At 45.9% G+C, this 27484-nt stretch overlaps 1 protein-coding gene across 5 annotated transcripts; it reads right to left on the bottom strand.

Moving 5' to 3' along the window:
* Positions 1–13542: 13542 nt before the first annotated feature.
* LOC104311980 (L-threonine 3-dehydrogenase, mitochondrial) lies at positions 13543–27484 on the bottom strand. Of its 5 annotated transcripts, none has more exons than XM_069805553.1 (9): positions 27380–27484; positions 21767–21968; positions 21365–21407; positions 19847–19917; positions 18688–18837; positions 18426–18598; positions 17468–17558; positions 16725–16994; positions 13543–16490 (listed from the first exon to the last, which is right to left on the bottom strand). In XM_069805553.1, exons 2-9 carry the CDS (start codon positions 21948–21950, stop codon positions 16351–16353), a joined length of 1122 nt encoding a protein of 373 aa, XP_069661654.1. In that variant the 5' UTR covers positions 21951–21968; positions 27380–27484; the 3' UTR covers positions 13543–16350. The 5 variants fall into 5 exon arrangements, with proteins under 5 accessions (XP_069661654.1, XP_069661656.1, XP_069661655.1 ...); XM_069805555.1 differs by having other exon boundaries at positions 21767–21970; positions 27377–27396; XM_069805554.1 differs by lacking the exon at positions 27380–27484 and adding an exon at positions 25381–25498.

The raw sequence follows: 27484 nt of genomic DNA, 5'->3' as shown, positions 1-27484 counted from the left end.
AGAAGGGCCAGCCCCAAGCTACTGGGTCGTATCCGTTCCTTACACAGTGCATACAAGATGCAAAGGAAAGTTTGATGGCTCCAGGAAGTATAATTAGCTTGCAGTGATGAGTGGGAGACTGGGAACAATATTAGCGCAGCATATATCATCTTTTAAATGAGTCCTGTTTACTTATAACAGGCTCCCATGACCTGTGCCCTGAACTTAAACCTCCCCCTTTGCTCTCTTATCCACTCATCTCTGGGTTTTCGCATCACTGGGTGAAAGGGAAGGTTGGTCTTTTGGTTAGCAAGCTCACTTGGCCCTTAGGAAACGCAGATTAATGGATCTGGAAAGTGCCTTGAGAGGTTGTTCAGATCATTTCCTGCCCTGTGGGAGGAGAAACTACACGCAGATCAGCACTGGTGGCAGCTATCTGATGGTCTCATCAAGTATCACACCTAGATCATGTACATCACCTTGTGTCCCACCTGCCCCAGGTTTTCTCTGCCATAGACTGAATGATCCCCTTTGTCCCCGCTTGGTCCCATGGTCTCCCAGTGACCCCGGTCCATCCCTTAGCTTTGTCTTTTCAGCCCAGGATGATGCCCACAACATAGAGAGGACAGTAGCAGGATTCTTCATCTCCATCAAAGTGCTGGTGGTGTCTTCTGGAAAATCCTCCTTTCTCAAAAAAAGCCCCTTTTTTTTTTAGTCCACCACCCCCACATGCACATATGCAGGGGTTGTTTGGGTCAGTGGGACTCATCCTGGCCAAACCTATGCCCACAGCCAAGTGGGTGAGTGGGTACAGAACAGAAACACAGCTCTGAGCCTGCTTGCAGCTTTATACTCATGCCAGTACTGCCCTTCCCACACAGCTGAAACTAAGTCAACTCTTTAATTATGCCAGGTTTCTCAAAAAAGGGACAATTTTCTAGGGAATGTGCTTAAATATATGTTTAATGCTCATCTTGAAGCAAGCACTTGCAGCAAGGCAGGCTGCGTGGTGGGGACAGAGAAATCTCCCAGTGCTGAACAAGGGATCTCCAAGGGCATGGGACCGGGGCAGGATGGGTCCTCGGTGATGCTGGGGGAAGGCGATCGGCCCCTTGCTCAGCCTGCCCCATGGAAGGAGTACAAGGGACAGACATGGGTTGGGCCCTGACGTAAACTATGCAAATATGCTATAAGTAGGCGCAGTTTCCTGCTGGAGCATGTTTGTTGCTGTTTTTTAAGGGCCTGAGCCAGGTCTTGGTGCTGAAGTCCCCGTGAAGCCATGGGGAGCGGAGTGTGTGCTGTTACAGACGAGAGCGGTCCTCTCCACGCCAGTGCCAGGCTGACCCCAGCACCAGCTTTTCTCCAAGGCAGAGCCGCTGTCACCGTGCTGTGGGCCAGAAAGTGGGTGCCCAAGACTTTCTGGGGTTGAAGACAACTCGCCTCCTCCCTGTCAATGAGCCAGTTCCTTGCTGTGCCTCCCTTTGACCTGCTGCATCTCCTTGGGAGGTGAGTCCTGTTGAAAAAGCACATCCCTTGCAGGAGGACTACAGATTGGGAAAGGGTTTCTTACCAAGCCAAGCTACTGCAGCAATCCCTTCCTATAAAGCCAGCCATGAGCTGCACATGGATTGTTTAACAGCACCCCTGCTTCTGGTTGGCATCCCACGGTGGGAGTCCCCTTGCCCTCCACGCAGAGACTCGCATCTCCTGCCCACCCAGCTGATGGCACGGGGCACTGGGTCAGTGGCACTCACGTGAAGGGTTCTCTCCATAGCTCAGAAGGGAGAGCAAAGCGGAGGAGAGCAGCAGGGCTGTCCTGCCTCCAGCCCTGCCTCTTTTTATAAACAAAACTTCTCTGGCATAACTACAGAGCCCCTGAATTAAAGCCAGGGGAACTGAGACAGTTTGCAGGTACCACTATTCGCTGTAGCTCAAACTGCCTGTTTTTCAGAAAGCAATACATAGAGTTAAACTTGAGGACGAGTGCCCCTGACCTCAAAACCATAGAGAATTTGTGCTCCTGTTTTGATTGGGACTTACAGTTTCGAGGAATGAGCGTTAATGCACCCAGATATCCTGGAAATCACTGAAGCCATTTTTAGACTGTAAATAGCTCTTACCCACTCTAATACTGAACTGCTCTCTGCTAGCGGGAGACCCCCTTTGCTGCCTAAGTGTGCCTCTAACCCATCGTTTTCTATATCAAAGCACATACAAATGCAGCCCTTCGTCCCCTTGAGTGAAATCTGGCTTTCTTTTAGCAGACAGGGCTCAGTGTTTTTCTCCCCTGACCTGTAGACCCACCAGCATTGTGGCTGAGGAGACCCCAAAGGGTGACATGAAGAAGACCCTTCACTTTCTGCTGGCTCCTGGCATGGCCTCCACCCCATACAAGCTGGGTTTAACACCCCTCAGACAGGCCAGGCTCTCCTCAGGCCCCTTTCCCTGATGGACTGTAATGAGGGTGGCCACACTGTTAAACCACCCCATGCATTTGAAGCCATCCTGGTCCTCCCTTGATGTTCCCCAAGTTTCCCTGGCTATCCCTTGCTCCCCTTCTCCCTCCCAAATCCGCTCAAGTCAGAGCAAAACCACAGAAAGAGAAAGAAAATGTGTTCGCAGCTCCAGCCCACGGGGAAAAGGTCTGGGGAGCTAATTATAGACTAATGCCTCAGAGCCATCAATAATTCAGGAAGCTCTGAAGCTGAGCTGGAGACGAGATGCAGGACAGTGCTTGCTCAGCCCCTGAAGCACCCAACACCACTCTGCCCCAGGGGTCAGGGTGGCAAAGCCATGGGTGAACACGTGGGATGCAGCATTATCACCTGTGCATTTCAAGGGGCAGACACCAAATTCAGGCTCCCCATCCTTTTCTCCTGCTTCACCAACAAATGAAGATGGTCGGATCCTGCTTCTCTCCAGGCTTCAAGCCACCAGGCTCCAGCTTGCTGCTAGGCTCTCCCTCCCAAGAAAGACACAAGTCTCATTTATCACCACACTCAGCTCTGTGTTTTCTCTACCCTGAGTAAGGTTTTGATCTTGCTGGAGCAGGATTTTATTTGTAAGGTTGGTGTTAGGGTATCCATACAGCACTGTGCATTTTTGTAGAAATGCTCCACTCTAAACATCCTTGAGACATTGGGATGAGGCTGTCACATCTTCCTGAGCATGCCTTAAATTCAGGGAGAGGAGGGAGAAGGAAAACTGGAAGGTAAAAGACTGAAGCTGAAGTTAACAGCACAGGGGGCATCTCTTGCTAAATTGGGAATTCAACCCATCCTTGGATATATTTCTTATCAGCTGAGCTTTTGGAAGGACCCTGTCTTATCTTCAGCAAAACAGAGGGATTGCATTTGCTAAGACAGATAAATTCAAGCAATTTTGATGTCAGCACACCCTGAAAACACAGCCTAAGTACCTCCTCCCTGTCTCACACAGGGACCACACATGCCCACCTGGATGAGCTCCCAAACATGCCCAGGTTAGTGCACACCTACGTCCAGCCCCACGGCCACACGCAGGTACCAGTGCATGCACAGCCTGGCCCCATGGCCACACCACCATGTGCTGACACACACAGGTGTACACCCAACATGTTCAAATACGCAGAAAGTATTTAGAGGCAGCTGAATTCAGGTTCCTAACACCACAGAAGAGGGGGCAAGGAGAAATCCCACCCAAGGCACATAGCACTCAATGCAATTAAAATTCAAGGTAAAAACTCTCACAGGGCTTAAAACTGCTGGCCCACAGGGCACTGGTCCCTTGTGATGACTACACCAGGATGTGTCTCCAAAAATCAGAGCCCTGAAGGACCTGACTTGCTCTGAGCATCCTCAAATGTGGCTGGGACCAGTTCCAAAGGCAGGGTGGTTGTGTAGTCTGGGAAGCCCCTATAGCGGTGAGCAGCCCTTCCTGGCAGCTCTCAGCTGAGGCTCTGGCTCCCTCTCCTGACACCTTTTACTGGTCCAAACATCCTCCCAAAAGCTGGTGGGGAAGGCACTGGGCTTGCTTATCGCCCGTCAGGTCTGGGCCACAGGCATGAACAAAACCACCGAGTGGCTCAGGCATCGCTCAAGATCCAGTTTTGGTGATGATTTACCCACAGAAACCTTTGAAGGAATAATTGGGTGCAAAGTGCCTCAGCAAAGCATCTTCCAGAAAACCATATTAAGCATTCTGAACCAAATCAAAGCACCGCCAGCCCCATGCCAAGCACGGCCAGGCATATCAGGCACACATCTCTCCCCCAGACCTGCAGTGAGCTTCCCCCATGTCCATCTCTTTCCAGTGCATTGGGGTTTGCCCTCTTGCTTCTCTAAGCCCCATTGGCCAGCGCTCTCACCCAGAGTAGCTTTTACAGCCCTTTAACTCAACAAAATCCATGCTGTGGCCCCTGTGGGCCAGGCCACCTGCAGCTTATCCTTGGGACATCTGCATTGAGGAAGGGGAAACAAGGAGAACAGCAGCAGAGACAAGCCAGAGAAGCGAGCATCCCTGAGCCAAACCTGGGGGACCAAACAGGGAGGGATCCCCGAGGGCAGTTTAGGAGAGGGACGATGCTATCACAAGGATGACCATGTTTAAGCAGATATTAGTAGACCACAGGAGGAAGAAAAGCCTTCTGGAAAGCAAGAAATTAACTTGTAAGGCTGTGCTTGGTTCCATCCTGATCAGGCTGGTCCTCCATAGGGATGCCAGCAGCAGCGCAGGGCTCAGCCCTTCCAGTCTCCTTCTCCTGGCTGTCCTCTGCCCCTGCTCCTGCTCCTCTGACAGGCTCCTACCAGTAGATGGCAAGACAAGCCCACATTTTGGGGTGAGAGCAGCCAGGAGCCCCAGGGAGAGAGATCTGTGCCAGGGAGGGGCTTCTCTGGTGTCTAATATGGGGTTCAGCTCACCCCATGGCATCTCCCCCTCACTCCTTCCAGCTACCCCTGCCCCAGAATTTCTACAGACTTGGCATTTTTTTGTCTCTCTATCGCTCAGTGCAGCCTGGCTGAAATCAATCATGGGATGCAATTATTGCTGGGGACGCACTGACAGGTAGACAGACAAACAGTCAGGCATATAATGCTTCATTTCCTCAGGAAGCAGGCTAAAAAATGCCTATGGCACTGGAGCTTGGGGAAGAGCAAGGGGGAATGGCCAGATTTCAAGTCCTTTAGAAAATAACTAGTGTGTGTGACACTCCTCTCGCAATGTTTCTATCACTGCATTCAAAGGGTTTAAATAGAGCCTTTCTTTCAAAAATGCTGCCTGGCCCTGAATTGAGGGGGAGGATTTTTAACAAAGAAAATGATCCCTGAAAATTTTACTTACTAAACCCCTGCATTTTGGTAAATCAAAAAGAACTTGATTTTTTTAAATTTAAATTACAATTTTTGAAGTAAACATAAAGCACCAGAAAACTGAAGAGAAAAAAGAAATAAGCCAACATCAATGTCATAAACATTTTTTTCCCTCCTTTGATGATGGAGAGTGTTGCAAGTGGGAAGAAATTTAGAAAAGTCTTCCCAACTAAAGCTGAATCCAACCGTGTTGGTTTTCCTTTGCACTCTGTGCAAAGGAGAGAGGGTGGAGGGCACCACCAGTGCTCCAAGAGAAATGTGCAGTGGAGCTGGGACACTGCATGTGGCTGGGTTTTTTGGGAAAGGCAATTGTCGGAGAGCTCTGATTACCCTGTCCCACTGGTCACCCCAAGTGCCAGAAACCCCCTGGGAAGGTCTCAAAACCTCATGTTCTGTCTAGACAGCATTTATAGGGAAATCCAAAATGCCAAGGTAGGAGCCAGCAGCCAGATTTCATGTCCTCTTCCCACCTCTTTGCCTTCCCCTCTGGGCTTCCCATTGCACACCCTCTTTCAGCTGTGGCCAACTCCAGGACTCCCCAGTGTCCAGGCTACATGGGGCCTTCACACCTCCACTTGGCCTCTTTAGGTGGTCCGCTGAGTATTGAATGGTTTAGTGAGAGGTACACAGGTGGGATGGAAGAAGACCCCTGGAGGGACAAGGAAAGCGGAGACTGACTTTGGATCCTGTGTTTCTGCCAAAGGAGGTGGCAGATGGATGCACACCAGGGTCACGTCCAAGCCCCAAAAAGACCAGCCAAGGAAAATCCAGTGGTGGTGGGTTGCAGCCTCCAGCAAACAGCTTAGGGGCTGTGGACCGTGGTCCCTCATCCTCCTTGGGTTTCCAGCCTGATGACACCTTTTTCCTCCTGTGCGCAGCGCAACTGCCCTTCCCCATCACAAGCCCCTTCCCCACGGTGACTGTAGCTCTGTTTCAATCTCTGGAGAGTCAAAACCCCTCCAAACTGCCCCAGACCCTTGCACAGACACCCTCTCTGGATGGGGCTACGGTGTGTCCCCAGGGACCGAGGTACAACCATTCCCGTGCAATGTGGATTTTGCTGACCCCAGTCTCCTGCCAGCTGAGGGTCACTGGCAGGCATATGTGCTTGGGGACGGGTGGGAAACGTGTCCCCTCTCTCTCCCAAAGGCTCAGCGTTATCTTAGGCAAATGGCCCAGCCGCTGTTGCCAGGTGGGGAGGCTGGAGGTGGAAAATCTGCCCCTGGCACTGATCCCGGGACACGCTGCCAACAGAGCAAATACCCCATGGCAGCCGCAGGTCATCGGCAGCTCAAACATCTGCTCTGTCGTCTACGGCGTGTCTTGAGTGACAGCCTGCTGCTCTTGTGCAATGGATGGGGCAGATTTTCCACATGGAAAGAAGACAGCAAGGCTGAGGGTCAGCCAGATGAAGAAATAAAGGTGTTGCTGTTTTCTTGGCAGCTCATCAGCCAGTCAGCAGAGAAAGCAGCTGAGCAAACCTCTGGGTAGACCCCATCCTTTGCCTGGTGTCATCACGAGGCTTTGCAAGTCATCTGCCATTAATGGAGGAGGCAATATGCACGGAGAAGTGCTGAAAGAGGTGGTGCCACAGTGCAAATCGAGGGCTGAACCGTAGCCATTGGGCACGCAGAGCTCATGTCCACAGGGAAGTTTGGGCATGCAATGCAGTGGGGTGATGGGGCCACACTACTGCAGTGAGCACTGGGGTCTTGTTGCTCCTGGCAAGAGCTCAGATTTTGCCAAAGTCCACTTTCCACCCACATGCTGGATACCAACCCCTCTGATTCCCATCAGCACACTCGAGCAGTAGCAGCTCCTCCAGGGAAACCAGATGATCAGACACCCTGGGCTTGAACAAGCAGGATCTGCACCTCATTGACTCCTTCTCCTCCTGCCCTCAGTACTGGTAAAGACAGCTGTTACCTGATTGGGGATTTTTTTTTGTTGTTCTCTATGTCAGGTTTCATACCACTTTCAAGTGGGGAAGAGATTGCAGGAGGAACTGGGCTTATTCCCAGTTTCCAAAGCACATTTGGCTTCAACAGGGCCAGCTGTGACACCTAGTGGGCCCTAGCACAACTTCAAACCTGCTTATCCCACATATAACTATGGAAAAAACCAAGCAGATGTGGAAGGAGGAGAGATGACATAAAAAAGGAGTACTGTGAAGAAAGGGAAATTGCTCATTTATTGACCTTTCCTCCCTTTGCATTCTCCAAAGGCAAGTGCAGCAGGGAAGGGCATGGAGGAACACATGTGTGGGCGTGAGGGGGCAGAACTCAGGCAGAGGGAGGGGATGTCTATTTGCAAAAGGAACATTATTTATTTTGTCATGTGACACCCTCATCAATCAGCTGCAAGACATAACTCCACACCAAACCGTTTCCCTAGCGCTGGAGCTCAATAAACTACTTATTCCACGAAATGGCATCCTTGAGGTGGTGTTTCTGTGTAATTTAACACACTCAGACACTCTGTGATGCGCTCCCTATAAGACACTGTAAAGAAACTGTCATGTTAGCAGTTTATCACAATTTAGGAAATGTTGACAAGCCATATCTGAGCAATAAGAGTGTAATTCCTGTATTTAACAAAGGAATGTATGAATATTGCTGTGGCCATGCAGTGAAAAACTGTGAGTCCACTAAATTAAGCAAGTTAATAAGAATAGAAAAAATTATTATAAATAAAATAGTAATAAAATTTTAAAACCCTGCACTTTTAAAAATTAATTACAGATTTTTGAGCTCATACAGCTCATATTCATTTTCAGAGGATTATTTTTTCCTTAAAAGTACAAGGATTAGAAAGGTAGGGATTGTTTCTAAACCTCACCTGAGAGTCTCTTGGAATCACAAGACTCCAGGAGGCAGGGCTTTAAAAAATGCACCACATCTCATCAATCTTGGGCTTCAGATGCAAAGAACCGGCAGCATCAGTTGAAGGGGAAGCCGATGGTCGGTGGATGAACTCTGGACTTTGCTTTCTTTCCTCTGACACAGTGCTTTTGCAACAGTTCTGCTGATGACGGGTCTTTACCCTGGCATTACAGAAAGGCTGGAGAGATTAAGGGCCTATTGCACCAGACGGGTAAGGTGAGATCATCCTTGCAGCAATGCTCCTTTCTTGCCAAAAAATGATCGGCTCGCTGGTGTCCTTGGAGCTGCACTCTGACATCCCCTGCCAAGAACCTCCTCTATTGAGGATTGGTCTAAAGGTCATCCCACCCATCCAGCAGCTTGCTGTGACCTCACTGCAGGAGGGAAATTCCTGGGGATGGGTTTATCCTGCCAGGAGCATGGTTCCAGCCCTTTCCCCTGGACAAGGACGGGGCTGAGGAGCTCGACAGGTCTGGGAACAAAGGCAGGGACATGCTGAGCAACCAGCAGCAAGGTGGAGGACACATCTGTTGAACTTAAGAGGGCCAGGGGACATATGATTTGATTACCGGGAGATATTCAAGAGCCTCCTCATGCTTCTTCCCAAGCGTGGCTGGATGGCCAAGTCCCAGGATCTCAGTGGGAAGGTGCCAGGGTTTAAGCCCAGCCGGCAGCTCAGCCCCATACAGCCCCTCGTTCACTCCCCCCAGGTGAGATCAGGGAGAGAATAGGAAGGGTAGAAGTGAGAAAACAACTGATGCGTTGAGATAAAGACAGTTTAATAGGTAAAGCAAAAGCCACGCATGCAGGCAAAGCAAAACAAGGAATTTATTCCCCATTTCCCACGGGCAGGCAGGTGTTCAGCCATCCCCAGGAGAGCAGGGCTCCACCACACATAACGGTGACTTGGAAAGACAAACGCCACCACTCCGAATGTCCCCCCTTCCTCCTTCTTCCCCCAGCTTTGTATGCTGAGCATGACATCCTATGGTCTGGAATCTCCCTTGGGTCAGTCGGGGTCAGCTGTCCCAGCCGTGTCCCCTCCCAACTCCTTGTGCCCCCCCAGCCTGCTCGTGGTGGGGTGAGAAGCAGAACAGCCCTTGGCTCTGTGTAAGCACTGCTCAGCAGGAACGAAAACATCCCTGTGTTATCAACACTGTTTTCAGCACAAATCCAAAACACAGCCCCGTACTAGCTACTGTGAAGAAAATGAACTCTATCCCAGCCAAAACCAGCACAGAAGGGTAGGCTGGAGATGGCCAAGCCTGTTGCTGTGGGCTCCCAAGGAGGGACACATCCTAACCCGCACCGCTGTGCCACGTCCCCTTTCTCCTGCTTCTTGGTTCCCCGTGCCAGACACCGAGACACCGGTACGAGGGACTGCATGACTAACCTGAGCAGAGCCTGGGCCCTCTCTGGCTGGCAGAGTCTTGCTGTAGCCATACATTGGCTTCGTTTGCCCTCCAAAACAGGGTCACTGCATCAAAATTGCCTGCTGGGTATGGTTCTTGCTCTGGACTAATCCCTGACCTGTTCCCAGGGACGGGCTTGGCAGGTAACGTAAGGAGAAGAGGCATCAGCTGTAATCTGGGTAAAACTGTGCTGTTCCCCCCCCCAGCCCCAAACTTCTTCCTGCCCCAAACCTCACTCACAAACTGACAGGGATTTGGACCCTCAGCTGCTTTCCTCCTTAGGACAGTGGCTGACGGTGTCAATCAAAGCCGTGGATCCAAGGACATCCACAACCAGTGCGCAGACTGGGAGCTAACTCACGTGAAGGTCTCATTTGTTCCTCTGGGAAAGTTTGGCTGAGACACCTGAGGTCACGTCTGTGCTAAGAAATAACCCCTCCTGCGGCCGTTTGCCATTCAGCTTTACATAAACCTTCAGAAGAGCTGAGGAGATGTACAGAGATGTCTTCAAACCATCCAGGTCTCTCTGCCTCCAACTGTGACTCCAAGCCCATTTTTCTTTCTTCCATCTGTCCATATCCACCTCTTGTCATGCTGTAAGACTTTAAAACTCTAGGGCTGGAAAGATCTTTCCAGCCTGGATCTGCACAGCGGCGTGGGGATGGCTTTGTATTTAAAGGCCAAAGTGATTACGATAATACAAAAAATAAGATGACGTTCAAGCATCGACATCTGTAAGGGGTTTCTGCTTTTCCTGGTGCTCAGATAAGGTCTGCCCAAGCAGCCCGGGAAAACGTGGCAGCTAGGGAAATTAGCATTTCTGTGCTGGTGAAATGCCTTTTGGATCAGGAAAGGAGTGGAATTTCTCACCGTCTGAAATCATCTGAGGTGAAACATATTTCAAGATAAAAGGCTGCTCTGGAAAAATAAAACTGAACGTCCTGTTCTACTGCTATACGGTAAGATTCTGACTTCACTCAAAAAAATGTCTTTTATAGGAAATCTATACATTTTCCACATGAAATGTCATTGAAACCAGCACTTTCCCATTTTTTTTAAGGATGGCACTTGCAGCTAGAAAAACACTTAGCAGCAAGTGCCTGCAGCAGCTCCCAGGAAGATCTTGGTGGGCCCCCGGACCGGCTGGAGAATCTCACACCTCCGTGGGAAGGATGAGAGATAAAGGAGATGGGACCACTTAAGGCCAGAAGAAATGTTATCCTGCACTTTAGATCTTTTCTGCTGTGGGGACCCATCTGAGAGAGGGGGAGAGGGCAGCACAGCGTGTAGATGGCACTCAGTCATTTATATTTTTTGACAAGAAGATTAAATCCCCTCGAAGCTGAACACTAACCCGTGTGCTGCACCTTCTCAGGAGCTTTAGTTTGCTCCTCAGAGGACTATAGAAAATACATCTACCGGAAGCTATTAAATGCATAGAAGCAACCCCTGGGTCAGGATGGATGATGGTTGTACTGGACAACCACTCCAGCACTGAACTGGATCTCAATTTTATCAAGCTGTTGGCTCTATTCCTCAAAAATACACAGATAATCACTGCCACCTTGAAGGAAAACATCCTAAATTGCTCCCAATTGCAGTATCAGGTGCAAGAAGCAAATTTCTTTGCTGGCTGAGCAATGCCCACTCCAGATTTGAGTTCCACAACGGCACTGCTGAAGCACAAATGTCTTTTGAATCCCGTCTCCGCTGGCAAAACCCAGCCGTGTCTGCCAACTCTCTTAGCTGCTGTGTGGAGTTACGGTCATCTTTAAATACCCGGTTTTATTCCAGAAGCTGGCCCTGGCTTGAGGAGGTAGGCATCGTCACAGCCATCCCCGTGTGACACAAATGAAGCACCCAGCAAGGACAGCAACAGTTCTTGTGACACCGCTACCCAGCGGGTATATGCGAGCCCACCCCCCACACACCCCCTCAGCCCCAGCGTGCCACAAGTGCTCAGATCTGCGGCGAATTTAGCATTGCATACAATTACAGCCTGAAGCCAAAAATAGCCTGAAGAGCACTCGTCTGGCCTGAGCCTCCAGGAGAAGGGCAAGGGTTTTGCAACGCCAGCTAACATTCGCCTAAAATAGAAACAACCTGCCTCCAGGGTGTCAGGAAAGCCCCCAACCCTGCCCAAAACATGGGGTGTCATGAGGAGGGCTGCAAGGTGGGCATCCCGGCCCCCCCGAGCCACGCTCCTGGCCTCTGGCTAACCCTGGTGCTCTCATCTCTCCACCTCCCCGGGCTTGACTTCTCTTCCCCGGAGGCACACAGAGCTCCCGACAAATGGTACTTTAGAGCCCGACTCTGTCCTGAAGAGCAAAAGGAGGGATTTTCCAAAACCACAGCGGTTCATCACCCGCAGCCCTCATGCTGTTTCACTGAGGGAAGAAGGTCCCTCCTCTTCTGCACCTCTCTCTGATGTCTTAGGCAGCCAAGAGCAGAAAGCAGCTGCATCTGTACAGGCTTAAACAAAGGAATTAAGTTTAACATCTTGGGAATTAATTATTGCAACAGGACCCAGACCCAGGCAGGATTTGCATTTCTATCCCAGGCTTGGGCGGTGACTTTCAGCATGACAGAAGGACCCATTCCCTGGGGCCCTGTTTCAAATTCAGCAGTCTGAGTATTAATAGCACATTGCCATAGAGGCATGTCGCTCAGTACCGACTCCAAAACCTAGGGGAAGCTGAACAAGCTCCATCAGCACTCACACCTCGAGCAGGAGCAGAGCTCCTTCCTTTCCAGCTTTTTAGCGTACACCTGCCAATAACCACGGTGTGTCAGCATTGCTTCAGCTCTGTGCATTCCCTCTTACTACAGCGACGTGAGGACAACAAAGTCAATCGCTGACTCCAAGGCAAGCCAGCAAGAAGAAGTAATTTGGAGGATTCAAAGGAGAAAGGTTAGGGGGCTTTTGGTTTTGCTGCATGAATGTGATTACAGGGTCAAATATTCTTAAATCTCTGAGGAACAGGGTGGAGGGAAAATGGGAGAAGTGGAATACTTGTTTTTGTAGAGCCTAACGAAGGACCTGAAGAGTAATGGCAATTCCCTCCTCAGCTACAGCAGCATTAGATGAAGCACCGCCACCTATAGCACTTATAGAAGCGAGACTGAGCACGTGTGAACAAGAGTCAAACTAATTAGCAAAGTGAAGTAGCTGGAAAGAGCACGGTGCTGTAACACCCTCACCTGTTCTGCAAGAAACATAATGGCTGCATTAGTCATTAAACCCCGGTCAAGTGGAATGCTTCCTCCACAAGAAGTTCCCATCATTAGAAAGTTGAGGCGTAGGAGAAGGGAAAGACCTTGCTTAACCTGAAGGGAGTGTTTATTCATCGATTAACGAGGCAGGGCGGGTCCACGGTAAATTATTAGGAGCGCACTCATTCTCAGTCATGTCTGCACAAACCTCTCCCAACAACCAACATTATTAGTTGTGCAACAGCTGGAGTCAAGACCTGCACAGAAGCAGAAATGAGGACCCTACAATCTTAAATTCTTGGCAAGTGTTTTCTAAAGCACCTCCCTCAGCACACCATTGCTCTCTTCTTGCCCTTTCAAAGCTGCATGGATGTAAAAAGAGACAGAAAATGGCTGAAGACACACCAGCTGGCTTCTCAACATGAGAAAGGGCTAAGAACCCTAGAAGTGAAAGAGGAATATTTGAAAACTAGCACTTTTTGGATGGCTGCCATCTACAAGCACAGCCCATACCCCTGCCTAGTGGCTCACTGAAGATTAAAGGGTAACCATGCTGTATCTGCCTGTGAGCAACTTTCCGCTACGCAGAGTGACTGGGATAGTCAGCAGAAAGTTAAAACACACACACAAACGTTTGAGGCTTCAGCACTAACCAGCATCCTTCATCACTGCTCTTACATGCTCTAAGCAAGGATGACAAAACAAGGCTACATCTGCATAAGATTTTATTAAAGTAGGCATCATCCACAACTTACAATATTTGAAAAAATATTCTTAACAACTTTTTTTTTTCCCTGAATAGGTAATTTAACAGCTACAACACTCAAATATCATGAGAGAAGTCTCTGCCCAGAAGTCAAACTTCAAACGGGTAGCAAAAGTTAGACATTTTGTACCATATCAAATTGGTTTAATACACAAAATACTGTAACAGTTACAACAGAACTTAATGGAAAAGATAGGGAAAAAAAATTACGTGCATCATTGGTCACAGGTTGAAAGCCAGAATTTCAAACGGGACTCAGACCTTGTAGACACATCTAATCACATTCCTCAATTACCACCACCTTCTTACCTCCAAATGACTCTCTGTTGCAATATGGTTTATTTCAGATTTTGCAAAATAAAAGTTTCTTAAACAGCTGCCCCTAAATGAAGTCAGCAACTTTTGGCAGAAAAAGAAAAAAAACTTTTTTCAAAATGCCATATGTTTGAGTTTTGCCTTCACTGTAACACCTTATCCAAAGCTTTTGTGCAATGCCACAATCAAAGACAGCGTGTTTCAGAAGAATGAACATTCTTGCTCTTCACTCTTGCTAGTATGAACTGGAGCTCTGAACAAGGGTGAGGGGACTAGACCCTGTGACTTTGAGTGAAGCAAAGAAATGGAGTGAGACCCGTCAACAACTCTTTATTTTACACAAAGGCAATGAGGAGTCCCCAGGGTCTGAATTATGAAAGACTGGAATGGACAAGACACTTCAGCTCACATTAAAGCCCTTCATCTGACAGCTCAGTGTAACAGTTTACTAGGAGATAATCCTGTTTTGGCAGGGCAGAGGCCAAAACCTGAGCCAGTCTTTCCTTGTAGGGTATGAATGGAGGGCCAACTTTGCTGGCCCATTGGGCCAAATATTACATTTGGACAATGTGATAGTTACAACAGAGGCCAAAGTTTAAAAACTTGTCCTTTCAGAAACGTAAACAATATAAAAAAAAAACGTTTCAATAACAGGCCATAACCTTAGAGGCTTTTGAGCTTAAATACCTGGGAAACGCATACTTTGCCAACAGATGAAACAATAAGATACATACAAAACCAAAAGATACAAGTTTAACAAATGTTTAAAATAACGGGGTTTCACCACAGAATCTTCATTTGAAGGTTACTTTCAGGAGAAAACATATTCCCTGCAGCATGTAGACTCCTTCACAGAGACAGAAATCTGGTCATGTCAGTTATCCACTTACTGAGGAAACACCGCAGGGTTACAGAGGACGTAACAGACTCGCAACTACCAAAGCATCGTCACAGGAAATATAGCAAACAAGTTGTAGGCAAAAAAAATACTTGAACGTGTATACCTACACACACTATTGGAGTATACAAGACAAAAAAAGATGGAGAGCTTCATATAGGGAATTTCCACTCATTCTGAAAATGAAAGATATTTTTTCTTTGAAAAAAAATAAAATCAAAAGTTCCCAGATGCTGTTTCTGAAGGCATGCTATAGCTAGAGTAGCCGATGGCTCAGACTCGCATCCATGGAAACTGGTATTTTACCTAAAATGGCTTTCCTGTCTCTCCAGTTTGTCATTTCTCAAAGTCTCCCAAGCAGCTTTTGAATAAACATATCTTTCTTGCATGCATCTACTAAGACTCCCTTGTTAATCCCAGAATCTCCTGCGCATGAAACTCAGTGAGCAGAACAGCCCTTAACTTCAGCTAGAAGATGGTTTCAGCTTCTGGATCCCTCTCTAAAGAATAAAAGCGTATGACAGTTACACATAAATAGCATCTACAAATACACTTACAGTGCACGTGGAACATGAACAGGTTTCAAAGGCTGACTTGACTCTACCGTAAGGCTCCATCATCAGCCCACTTTTAAAACTTGCTCCAGGCAGTATACCATCGCGCTAGCACGGCAAACAACTGGGATAACCAAAACTAGTGCTAATTAACAAAAAACCCATACTTGGGCATTGCCTTCTTGAAACACACCCCAGATTCATATACACGTAACTCTTCAGATTTCAGATCTATCTCTGAGGTTAAACTGAAGGCAGCAGCACTTTCAAAGAACAGGACAAAGCTTAGCTTGTAAACCCTGGTTTTTAAAGCATAATGAGAATTCAAGTCCTATTCCCCTTCACATCTATAAGCATTATAAGAATAATGCTACTTTGTATGTCCTATGTATAGAAAAGTGTATTTTTATACAGCACTGTATATTTTTATATATATATAAATAGGAACTATCGACCAAAGTTTGATTTCAAACTAGAATTGCAACGACCCCTGCAATTTGGAAACATGAAGTTGCTCTTCTGATCTCTCTTTTGTAAGCAAAGAGTGGAAAGGATCATATCTTACTATGATCTAACATCCTCCATCAGGAAAAATGAAAAACCTATTGTTAACTTTGCAGGATATGCCCGAAACACCAGGTTTGACAATATTGCCCCATGTTGTTTGCCAAAGAAGAGGCAGGCAGCAAGAATGATTGAAGAATCATCAGCCAGGAGTAAGTGCTTTTTTGCTTTTTTTTCTAGCTGCTTAAGTGTGAAAGTTCAAGAATTCTGTGTTTGTCATTGGTGCTGTGCTTGGAGACAGTACCAAATGATGTTGTTTATCTAATAGTACATTCCAGCTACAGTACGTTTCTGCCCAACTCTACTGCTACTTATGAATATTAATAATTGACATGCTCTAAGACTCAGAAAATTATAAACTAATTTAGCCTTTTCTTCCTGGTCCTCTGTGGAAATCTGGAAACATCTTACAAAGTATTTCAGTTAGCTTGAGCAATCCTGGAGTCAGACCCAAGGAAGCTAAACATCGTAGTCACCAACTCAGGGAGATCATAATCATGTTTCCAACCCCAATCCCTCCGGGCGTTCCTGTCATCAAAGTTCATTGGCCAGCTGTCAGCTGCAGTGAAAAGAGAGAAGAAACAAAGAGCATGAGGTTTAAGAAAAACTTCTTTAAAGTTCAAGACATATCATCACTGGCCTTTTGAACTACTAAAGCTGAATTTCAAACTGTAAGACTTGAATTGTACAGGAGCAATTTGCAAGTGCCTAAAAAGAAAAGAAACTTTGTTTCACCCTGAAGGTATAGCAATCTAACGTTTTTTTCTTACCCACTGCCAAAGCTGATACTAACCTATGGCCTGCCTGACTTCATCCACATTGTAGGTCACTTGGAGCTCAGGAACATGCTTCTGCACCTCTTGTGCCAGCTCTTCAGGCGTGAAACTCATGGCACTGATGTTGTACGTCCTCATGCTCAGTGCCTCTGCAGGGGCCTCCATGACCTCTAAAGTCGCTTTCAGACAGTCATCAATATACATCATAGGGAGACGAGTGTCTGGCTTTAGGTTGCATTGAAATTTGCCCATCTTTATGGCATCGTGGAAAATCTGGACAGCATAATCTGTAGAAAAGAACAATGGATGTGTGTACTCATCTGCCTCAATCCATTGTTCACTTCATGACAGTCAAGAATCCTCAGGCCACCCCCAAAGTCTCCCGTCTAAAATCTAGCAGCAGAACCATGTACAATTTACGCTGTACAGCAGGAGCATAAGAAGTCATCCCAAAATATCCTGATGCTATTCTAGCATTTGCACAATGCAGCAAGACAGCAGAGTTTAAAATATTTTTAAAGGAAATGGTCTCAACGACTGTAATTAATCTAAAATCTCTCAGATACTGTTTAAATGTAAAGGCTATGAAATTATGCCCGAGGCTAGAGTGGACAAAAGTATTGTTGTAACACTGTTGAAATAGCATCTCTACACTGATGCTCGATACTCCCACAGATTAAATTTCTACAAACACAGTAAAAATTACTGTATTGGCTTATGTTTTTGCTGTAATACTGAGAACTATGCACAAGTCACTTACCAGTTGTTCCCCCACCAGGCTGAGAGTCAGCAGATATAATTCCTGGATACCTCAGGCAGCGGAAGTCTAGGCCGTACCGGTAATGGTAGTACTACAGAGGGAGGAGAGAAACATAGCTTTATGCACCAAGACAAGGCCACACAACTCATTGATTTCATGGGAAAAATCTGCCACAGGATGAACCTTCATTCTGTAGCCCTCCCACGACAGGGATGAGAGAAAAGGAACTACTGAACAGTCTCCATTCCCTGTCAGGTAGCTGAGCTCTCTGCTTACCCTTTTCTAGTTTTCATCCACATCAGCAGATATGGATTCTTGATATGGATTGGCTTCTAATGTAGGGTCTAGCTAGATCTAGTGTTCAGAAACAGAAAATTCCTAAGTTTGTGAGACATTTCAGGTTAATACAGCCTAATACTGCCACTGTCCTTCCCAAATTTCAAGTGTGAGGAGACTATGTAAAAATACCAGCTTTAACAATGTTATGTTTACAATGTTATGTTTACATAAAACTCCAAAGCTGAAAGAGAAGTTGCGCACATACAGACTCCCACAGCTTTGACTTTGGAGCTGGGGTTTGGGGGAGGTTGGGGGGGGGGGGGGGCAGGACAGGGGAGCCCAAAGTCATCATTGTCTAGCATATTTTCACAACATTTTGCACACTGTCATTTATGCAATGCCATTCATATTGGCAGATGAGGCACAGAGGCCAAAGTCAGAAGAACCGGGGAAAGAAATTATATTGGAAGTTAGATGTTTGCCAGCTTCCAATTCTTTGTACTTTTTCCAACAAAACTCAAAAGATATTTGTCCTTAAGAGCTGTCTCAGACTACTATTGAGTACTAAAGCCTGAAGGAAGGAAAGAATGGGGAAAAGAACACTGCAGTGAGGAATCTTACAAAAGCAATGAAGTTCTGAGAGAACTTTCATGAAATAAATAAAATAAAAAATTCTCACTTCTCCCATGAGCTCCGCATGAACCTTGGAGACTCCATAGATTGTCCTTGGTCTCTGAATGCAGAGATCAGGAGTTGGATCTCGAGGAGAGGTGGGTCCAAAGGCTCCAATAGTACTTGGAACAAAGAGTCTCAAATTATGCTCAGCTGCAATATCCAGAACATTGTGTAAACCTGGAACAAATAACAGGATTTATCAGAACATACACTGCACTTTCTCAAGCCTCTGTAGGAGTCAGGAACTTGAAACCCTTGTCACATACCGGTAATATTTACAGCTCTAGCCAAAGGGACATTTGCTTCTCCAACAGCACTGAGTAAAGCACTATAGTGAAACAGCCAAGTTATCCGATTATTCACCACTATCTCACGTAAATTCTTGTAGTCCAAGATATCTGCGTAGATAAAAGGACCTAGAAGAAATGGGACCAGTAGGAAATTGAATGCCAAGAAGAATCATAGAATCGTTTAGGTTGTAAAAGACCTTTAAGATCATCGAGTCCAACCAATACCACCATGCCCACTAAACCACGTCCTGAAGTGCCACATCCACGCGTTTTTTGAACACCTCCAGGGACGGTGACTCCACCATTTCCCTGGGTAGCCTGTTCCAATGCCTGGCAACCCTTTCAGTAAAGAATTTTTTTCTAATATCCAATCTAAACCCCCCCTGGTGCAACTTGAGGCCATTTCCTCTTCTCCTAAATGGATGTAAAGAAAAGTTCTACATGAAACTCAAATTGCTGCTTCTTGACCATACCTATATTCAGGATTTGACTGCACAGCAGAATGCGCACCTAACATCAGTGGTCAATAAACTAGTAAATAAGCAGGAGAAATGAAGGGAAACTGCTACCTTTACCTCAACAACAGACTGCTGCAAGAACTCCTGTTTTATCCAGTCAACAGCATGAAAACAGGGTACATCTAGTGTACACTATTCAAATACCTAAATACATCATTAAACAGTAATGATGAAGAAAAACTTATGCAAGTTTCTAATGAAAGCAAAAGAATCCAAAAATCCTACTCCACATTTGTCTTATCATAAAAATTGCCTGAGCAAGGAAAAACAAAGCACAAATTTCATGTCCAACTTGTTCCCTCCAGTAGAATAAATGCATCTCTTTTTACAGCAGAAGCACAACAGCCAAGCTCCACTTGACTCAAGTAGTTATTCTGATCAACAAAGTGGCAAAGCAACAGTGAAAAAATGACAAGAAAAATATTTAGCAAAAGGGAATAATACACAGAAGAAATCAATGTCTTGGCAAGATTTCAAAGCAGGAAGGCATTATCCAGAAGTTTCAAACAGCAACTTGTGCAGTTTAATACACTTATCTTTTACATTTTGGTAATTAGTCTATCAACATCGGAGGTAAAGTCAAGATTTTTTTTCCATATGCTTCCCCAGTCACTTACCACTATAAAAAACATTATCCGCAGGCTTTCTAATGTCAGACAAGATCACATTGTTCTTTCCAAAGCGTTTCCTGTGTAAAAATACCCACATAGTACAGTGAGTCCACAGTCTTTGAGATAATTCATAAGTTGCTATGCTGCTATTTTGTTTTACAGGAGCAATATCAGAAGAAGAAGAATTTCCGCAATGCAATCGGTTATTGCACTACCCCCCCCAATCCTTTAAATGTCAACATAGCATCTTAGCAAATTAGTAAATGACTTCCAGTAGCAGTGAAAGACTGCATAAAGATAGAGAAATCTTTCAGAAAATAAAAATATGTCAAGAAGAAAAACCTTCCTACCCTCTTCTTGCTGAAAATTTTACCCAGAGATAATCTACTCCCCTGCAGACAACAAAAAGCCACTAGGCATGCTGTAACTGCAGCTACTTTTATATCAACAAAGTAAACACAGCTGAGTATTCTCTGCCTTGCACTTTTCCAATCAGCAGAAGGCGATCACAGAGAGCAAGTCTGATGGCATTGGAATACAATCCAGCCTCCAATTAGTTGAATGATTTTTAAATATATCATGGAAATGGTAGAAAACATTCAAACTGCAACACAGCGTTGAATGCAGTAAGTTTGCTCACTTTTGGTCATAATCCACATCACCTACAACAAACACTGTCTCTACATGCAAATGATAGTCTGGAGCTGAGCAGGCGTGGATATGGACAATGATATGGGCCAGGGAGAGCTCTCAGAGCATTTTACATTTCTTGAAAAGATACCATGGAAAAAATAAGATAACTGTGTATGTGAGGCAGGGGTACAGAAAGAGCCAGAAGAAATAACAAAAAATAAAAAAATTATTTACTCCTTTTGCTACATCAGTTCATCTTTCACCAAATCATAAAAACTTCAATATCTTGTATCCTGATCTTTATTTTTGTTTGTACTTTACCAAATAGGGCACTTTATTCCTGAAGTTACTTAACTGAAATTCTCAGAGAGAAAAAAAGTCAGCAGTTGCAAAGCCCAACAGCTGGGTAGTTAGCAAAGGATCATGTATGTTTTCAAGTGGATGTTTGTACTTTTTTCACTCCTGTAGTACCTGCATAAAATCACAGCCTTTGTCTCTCTATTGAGCAAGCAAATCCAGCCTTATTTGGCTAGACCAAAAAAAAAAAAAAAGGAAAACTGACCATCCTCTGGGGATTCAGATTCTGAATACTTCCATTTAACTGGAAGCAAACTGAACTCAGCGGCTAGTCTCTTAGACAAAATTATGTTATTTTGGGAATCGTGACCAATGCACACGCAGAAAGTACGTCAGTGAACCTAAACCAAGCACAGGACTAAAAAATAAAAAGATGATGAAAATTTAAAGTTATTTACAAAACTTAGAGCCAAAAAAGAATCTGAAATTGTCACTAGGATTCTTTTATAAACTTTCCAGAAAATTATTGCTTCTAGAAATGATATCTAAAGCTTGAATTCCTCACTAATACCAAGTCAGAGATTCACGACATACCTCAGAAGCTTAGCAAGTCCCACTCCAAGCTGGCCAAGACCACCTAAAAGGCAATGCACAAGAGACAAAAATTAGAGAGAAAGTGAAATCAAAATACAGAGTTCTATTATTATATGTATCACATCAGGAACGAGTACTATTTTTCTCAGTGAGTCAGAAAGCTTTTGTATTTTTCTCAAGGAAAACCCAATGAACTGGTTTTAGTAGATTTCTGGAACAAAAATAGCACAAAAGTTCACATGGGACTCCAATCTTATCACCATAGGGGAAAGATCATCACAATTCCGGAATATTTTGAGTATTTTTTGCTTCCAGTATTCTGCTCACCAGGGAGGGAGGAAGGGAGTGGGGGACTTGACTGAGAAGCTGGAGCAGGAATACAGTTACGACAGGAATGCTGACCTGTAATTAGCACCCGAGGATGATCTGACTCGGAAAAAGAAACCGAGTGAAAGCTAGCATCAGAGGCCACCTGGCGAGGTGAGACTCCAATGCATCGAACAGGCACGATGGAAATCCCACATCCACAACCAGAGCTCTGTAGCAGCTGGCTGACAGCTCTGCTCACGTTTTTGACAATTGGCATCTTCCTTCTTCAAATATGCTGTGAGAACAAGAGAAAAGATTAGTCATGAACGACTCAACCATATTAAACATTTTAAACTCTCCCTTAAAAAACTGTGAAGGGTTTCAGAGAAGTTTGATGCAATCCAAGTCCTAGCTGACATGCCAACCGAAAGCCACGTCTACTAGAAGCAGCCTGTGAAGTAACATGAATAGAGGTAATGTATTCACCAGAGTGAGCTCAATAAAACATCCACAGCCCCAGCACAGAGTCCAGTATAATCAACAGTGAGAATATCATTCAAATTTAAGCCTTTTTAAAACAGTCACTAGAAACCATGATTTCAAGCACAAAAGACAACAAATACAGAACTCAACCAGTTAAGCTGCTATGATTACACAGCTTCACCGTAAGTATTTTTGAGTGAATGTTTTGTAGACTGCCATGAAGCAAGCCTTCTTAGTATTGCATCAGCAAGATTCAGCTAAGCCAGAGGCAGCAGTAAATCTCTTTAAAGAGCACTGCTTTGCTCAAACTTAATACACATGATGGACAGTACCCAGGAAGCAAACAAAGGAAAAGCAGTATTTACCCAAGACTCATGAAAATGTCCTAATTATTTCACAACCTCCCCCCCCCCAAAAAAAAACAACAAACCCCCCCAAAACCCCAAAGACACAATTCATTCATAACAACACATTGCAAAAATATACCTGAGTTACCCTGAACTACATTCAGGTTTGGTTTTCTTTCTCTCCAAATCTTTCATATTGGGGAAGGAAATGAAGAAGAATGTACCCCAAATAAATCGCACATGCATCCACAACTCATCTGAGTTTACTTTTTTCAATACAATTCTTAAAGCACAAGCACTTAAATTCTTCCTTATCCCCCTTCAAACAACTTCTAACTCTCTTTCCCAAAGTGCTAGAATAAGTAAATTCCCAGACGAAAACATATTTCAAACTAGCTTGCTTGAGATTGCCCTGTCAATTCCTTTCTCATACATGTTCTTGTGGCATGTATTACAAAAAGGAGAGTCGGGGAGAAGGAAGGCCACAACAAAAAATTACAGCAGCTAATTGCTGCAGATGAATGCCAGCACTACCAATTCTAGTATGCATAGAAAAGCAAACAAGTAATTAACATGGGTGTTCCTTTCACTTACGGCAACACACAAGGCTAAGAATTTTCTGATACTTTAGGGAGTCCTGCTACTTAAATACGGAAGACTTGATAAACTACCTATCAGATGCTTAATAAAATACCCCCCCCCAAAAGTACATTATTAAAAAGTGCATTTGCATATTTAAACTGATCAAAGAGACTTATTCTGAGAGTCATCTTCCCCCCCCCCTTAGACTTGTTTGCTCACTTGTTCATTGCCTTGAGAAGCATGGTCAATTAGTATTCTGATGAATTAGCCAAGCCTCTGCTGCACCTCACAGCCACAAATCCATTAGAGGGATCAGTCTCCCTGATTATAGGCTTGATCTATTAAAGCTGTACCTCTCCTGTCACAGTGCTACAGAAGCAATTGCTCTATTGTCTCTAGGCTTTGCAAAAGTCTCTTGCAATTCCTTGTTATGCAACAACCCTATATACCTACATCTCACTAAAAACTAGAGCAAACAAGCTATTCCTTGAGCACTGAAAGTGAAGCAGCCCCATTTCCTGAGAACTCAATCTCAGAGGTAACTAATTGCTATCTAAGAGGTTATGACATCTTTCTCCTATCTTGATTCTCTAGCGTTGAATAGTACAATTCAGCTTATATTGCTGATAGGCCATGAAGATGATGAAGGGACTGGAGCATCTCTCCTATGAGGAAAGGCTGAGAGTGCTGGGACTGTTTCGCCTGGAGAAGAGTAGGCTCTGAGGGGGATATCAATGTACATAAATACCTGACGGGAGGGTGCAAAGAGGATGGAGCCAGGCTCTTTTCAGCGTTCCCAGTGGACCAGAGGGCATGGGCACGCACTGAAATGCAGGAGGTTCCCTCTGAAGATCAGGAAACACTTTTTTACTGTGAGGGCAACTGAGCGCTGGCACAGGTTGCCCAGGGAAATTGTGGAGTCTCTATCCTTGGAGATCTTCAACAGCCATCTGGACATGGTCCTGGGCAACTGGCTCTAGGTGGCCCTACTTGAGCAGGGGGTTGGACCAGATGACCTCCAGGTCCCCTCCAACCCCAACCATTCTCTGATGCTCAGCCAAGGCATGAATGACATTTCCCTCCCCTGCAAGCCCACCTTCACAAAACAGACATGTTCTTGCTAGTTTCGAGACGCAGCCCCTGTCCAGCTTACTTGAAATTAGCCAATAGGTGCAAAAATAGTTAGGTGTGCAGGGGAGGAAGGCATCAGGCAGACATATCCAGACAATTCAATCTCATAAGACATGTTTCTCCCTAGGAAACCAATGTAAGAGTGTTAAAGGGCAGTGTTAGCCCTTTAAAGAGCCGTGATAATCCCTTCTTGTTTCAGTGGGATAATGAACAATCATAGCACTGAGACTCACTGCTCTCTGTTGCAGAAAATTTCCCCTTAAAGTACCTGAAAAGGCATTTTGCACTCTGCACACAAAGTACAAACTAAAGTTAGTTGCTACTAAAAATGCCACACTGGGATCAAATTGGTTTCCCACCTACTGGACTGGTTTCTCCGAACGCACCTGGAGTGAAACCACACAGGCTTAAGCTGAGAATTTACTTGCAAGTCCAGGCTCACTCAAAAGAACAGTAAACATATTTTATACCACACGCTAAAAAAACCCCTGGCTCACCAAGCAGCACAGCCACATGCAAAAATCCCACCTATGACATGCATTTATTTCTATCTCAAATACGAAGGGGGAAAAAAAAATGGTGTAACTAGCTATTAAATTCTAAAGTTGCCAACAAATGCACAGATGTACAAAGAAATTAATAGTACGCCTTAAAAACACTTCCCCAAACCAAGCATAAGATAAAGAAAGCCTCAACACGGTGATTAACTCGCAAAAGCAACTTGGACAGAAAAGCCCATTCTGCTAGATCAGAGTTTCTCATTTTAAATAACTTCAAGGAGTTATTAATAGCTCTGAACACAAAAAGTATTCATTTAACTGATGTAAAAACCCTTAAGTTTTTTGATAGGTTTCTCTTTCTTACTATCCCAAAGATGAATACACCTGTACTTTTAGGAACTGGAGAAAAAAAAAAAAAAAAATTTTCAACACACCCTCCCCATATTACCTTCTGACTGGTTTCTCAGTCACTGGTTTTACTCCTTGACCCAAACTGGTATTAGAACCTAGCTCTTTTGTTTTCTAGATCAAGTAAAATGAGGAAGTATTATCCTGAAACATGGAAGCTGAGAGTTTCCCCCACCCCACTAATTTAAATTAATAACCAACGCTAATTTCAAGTATTAAGCAATACATGCTGGAATTTTTCCTCTTCTGTACTCACCTGTCCCTCAGCTGGTAATAGTGCAGAAGCAGAGTGGAGATGGCAATTTATAGGACACTGCCTCTTTTGAAAGCCAATCAAAACTTGACAGAAAGTAGGAGTTGTCCCACACCTTCCAAAAAAAAGGCAAGCAAAAAAAAAAAAAAAAAGCGTGCGCGTGAGAGCAGCAGCAGCCAGGGATATCACTTCGTTCACATTGGCTTGATTTTGAAATGTCTGTAACTTTGTGATAGGCAGAGGACTCTGAAGCTACGTAACCAGCTCCTTTAACTAACAGAACCATACAACCTAGGGTCATCTCTGAAGGACAGGTTTTAAACTAATTGGTTGCAATGCAAAGGATTAGTATAAGGCAAACACATGTTCAAATGTAAAGCAATAATATCCCTTGGATAGCAGGAAATTTCTGAGTTTTTTAAGAAGATTAAAGCACAGGGAGGGGGAAAAGAGGGAAAAAAAGAAACAGGTTCATAAAATGACGTTTAGCAGGTTAACTGCCAGCTGCTGTTCCTTTGCAAGATTTCCAAAGTGTTACATAAGCAGCAAGCACCTGTTGCTTATATATAAGACAAAAACATGTTTATAGAAACTAGTAGTTTCTTATGTATTAGTTATTAATAGAACATTATGGTGATAAGAAAGATAAAAAACTCATGGGTTTGGTCTGGAAAATCCCACAACAGTAAGCTTCAAAGAAAATGGGAAAGAGGGAGGAGAGAGAGGTAGGTCAGAACCAAACCCCAAATCTCCCACAGCATTTCTTGGGGCTGTGCAGCTGCTGAGATGCCACGGGATGCTGCTCCACAGAGCTAACCAAAGAAATCCAAAACTCGCTTCTTACAGAGAAAGTTAAGATACTCCCTAGGGCACAGGAACTCGCAGATTCCCAGCCACCAGTACTTTCAAAACGGCCAACATCCTCGGGCATATGGTCCGCACCAACGCACTAAACTCCAACCTACTGTTCTCAACTCACGTTTGCCTCCAAAACCACACGGTTTCTGCTTCAGACCTGAGGAAGGGCTTATGCACTGGCAAGCTCCTCTACTTTTTCCAACTGTACCAAGAAGAGCTGGAGTGGAAAGATACTGCCCGCCTTGGGCATCCAGAAGACGAAGCACATGCCTCCTTGCCTGTCCCAGGGGAAAGCCTTACTCCCTGGTGCCCAAGTGCTGCAACTGGAAAGCCCATCGGACCACCACATTTTGGAGCGCCCAACCTGCAACAACTAAGGGATACTCTCGGCTCAACCAACAACTAACGCAGCCTGGATAGCTGGAACGACCAAAAGCCATCACACGTCCCCTGCTGGCATTTCCTCCGGTTTGGAAAGCCCCAAATTGGGGTAAGGGGACCCCGCATCCCTCCCTGCGTCCCCTGGCATGGCGGATGCACCAGGGCAGGGCAGGAGGGTGGCCGGGCTTGTGCTGTTCTCTCTGGCAGGCAGCCGTTGGCTAACCTCGGCGAAAATAACCTTGACGCACACGCAGAGCCTCGCCGGCTCGCTTTACAGAGGTGACGCACGACGGCGGGATGACGCCGTACCCCTCGCAAAGCCCGCCAAGTAAACGGCGCCAGCCCAAAACGTCGCTAGAAACCTGACCTCGGCGACCCAAAGGAAAAAAAAAAAAAAATAATAATTCAGATTGTACCAGCTGCTGAGCAGCGTGATAAGGCAAGCTCTGCGTTACAGCGGGCTGCCACGGATGAAGCGAGGAGGCTGGTGCCATCGCGTCAGCCCACGCCAGGTCTCTGGCGGGAAGCGAAACGCCTTGAAGACCAACGAGCCGCCCCCCCACACCCCCCCAGCCCCGGCCCCTCAGGAGAAGCCGTCTCCCTGGCCGGGCAGAGCCCGGTCCCGGCTCCCCGCCCGCGGAGACGAAGGCGCCGAAGGGCGGGAAGCGGCGCCCGCCCGCCGCGCCTCAGGCGAGCGGCCCCTCAGGGAGCAGCGCCCGCCCTCCCTCGCCTCAGCCGCTCGGTCACCGGCCGTGGAGCTCACCCGCGGTCCCCGCCGAGCTCCCGCCGCTTCTTCCTCCTCCTCCTCCTCCTCCTCCGTTCGCCGGCTGCCGCTCCCCCAGAGGCCCCGGGGTGGAGGAGGGGGGGG

The sequence above is a fragment of the Haliaeetus albicilla genome, chromosome 18 (assembly GCF_947461875.1).
Source record: "Haliaeetus albicilla chromosome 18, bHalAlb1.1, whole genome shotgun sequence".
NCBI lineage: Eukaryota > Metazoa > Chordata > Aves > Accipitriformes > Accipitridae > Haliaeetus > Haliaeetus albicilla.
This window is presented reverse-complemented; position numbering and strand designations above follow the sequence as displayed.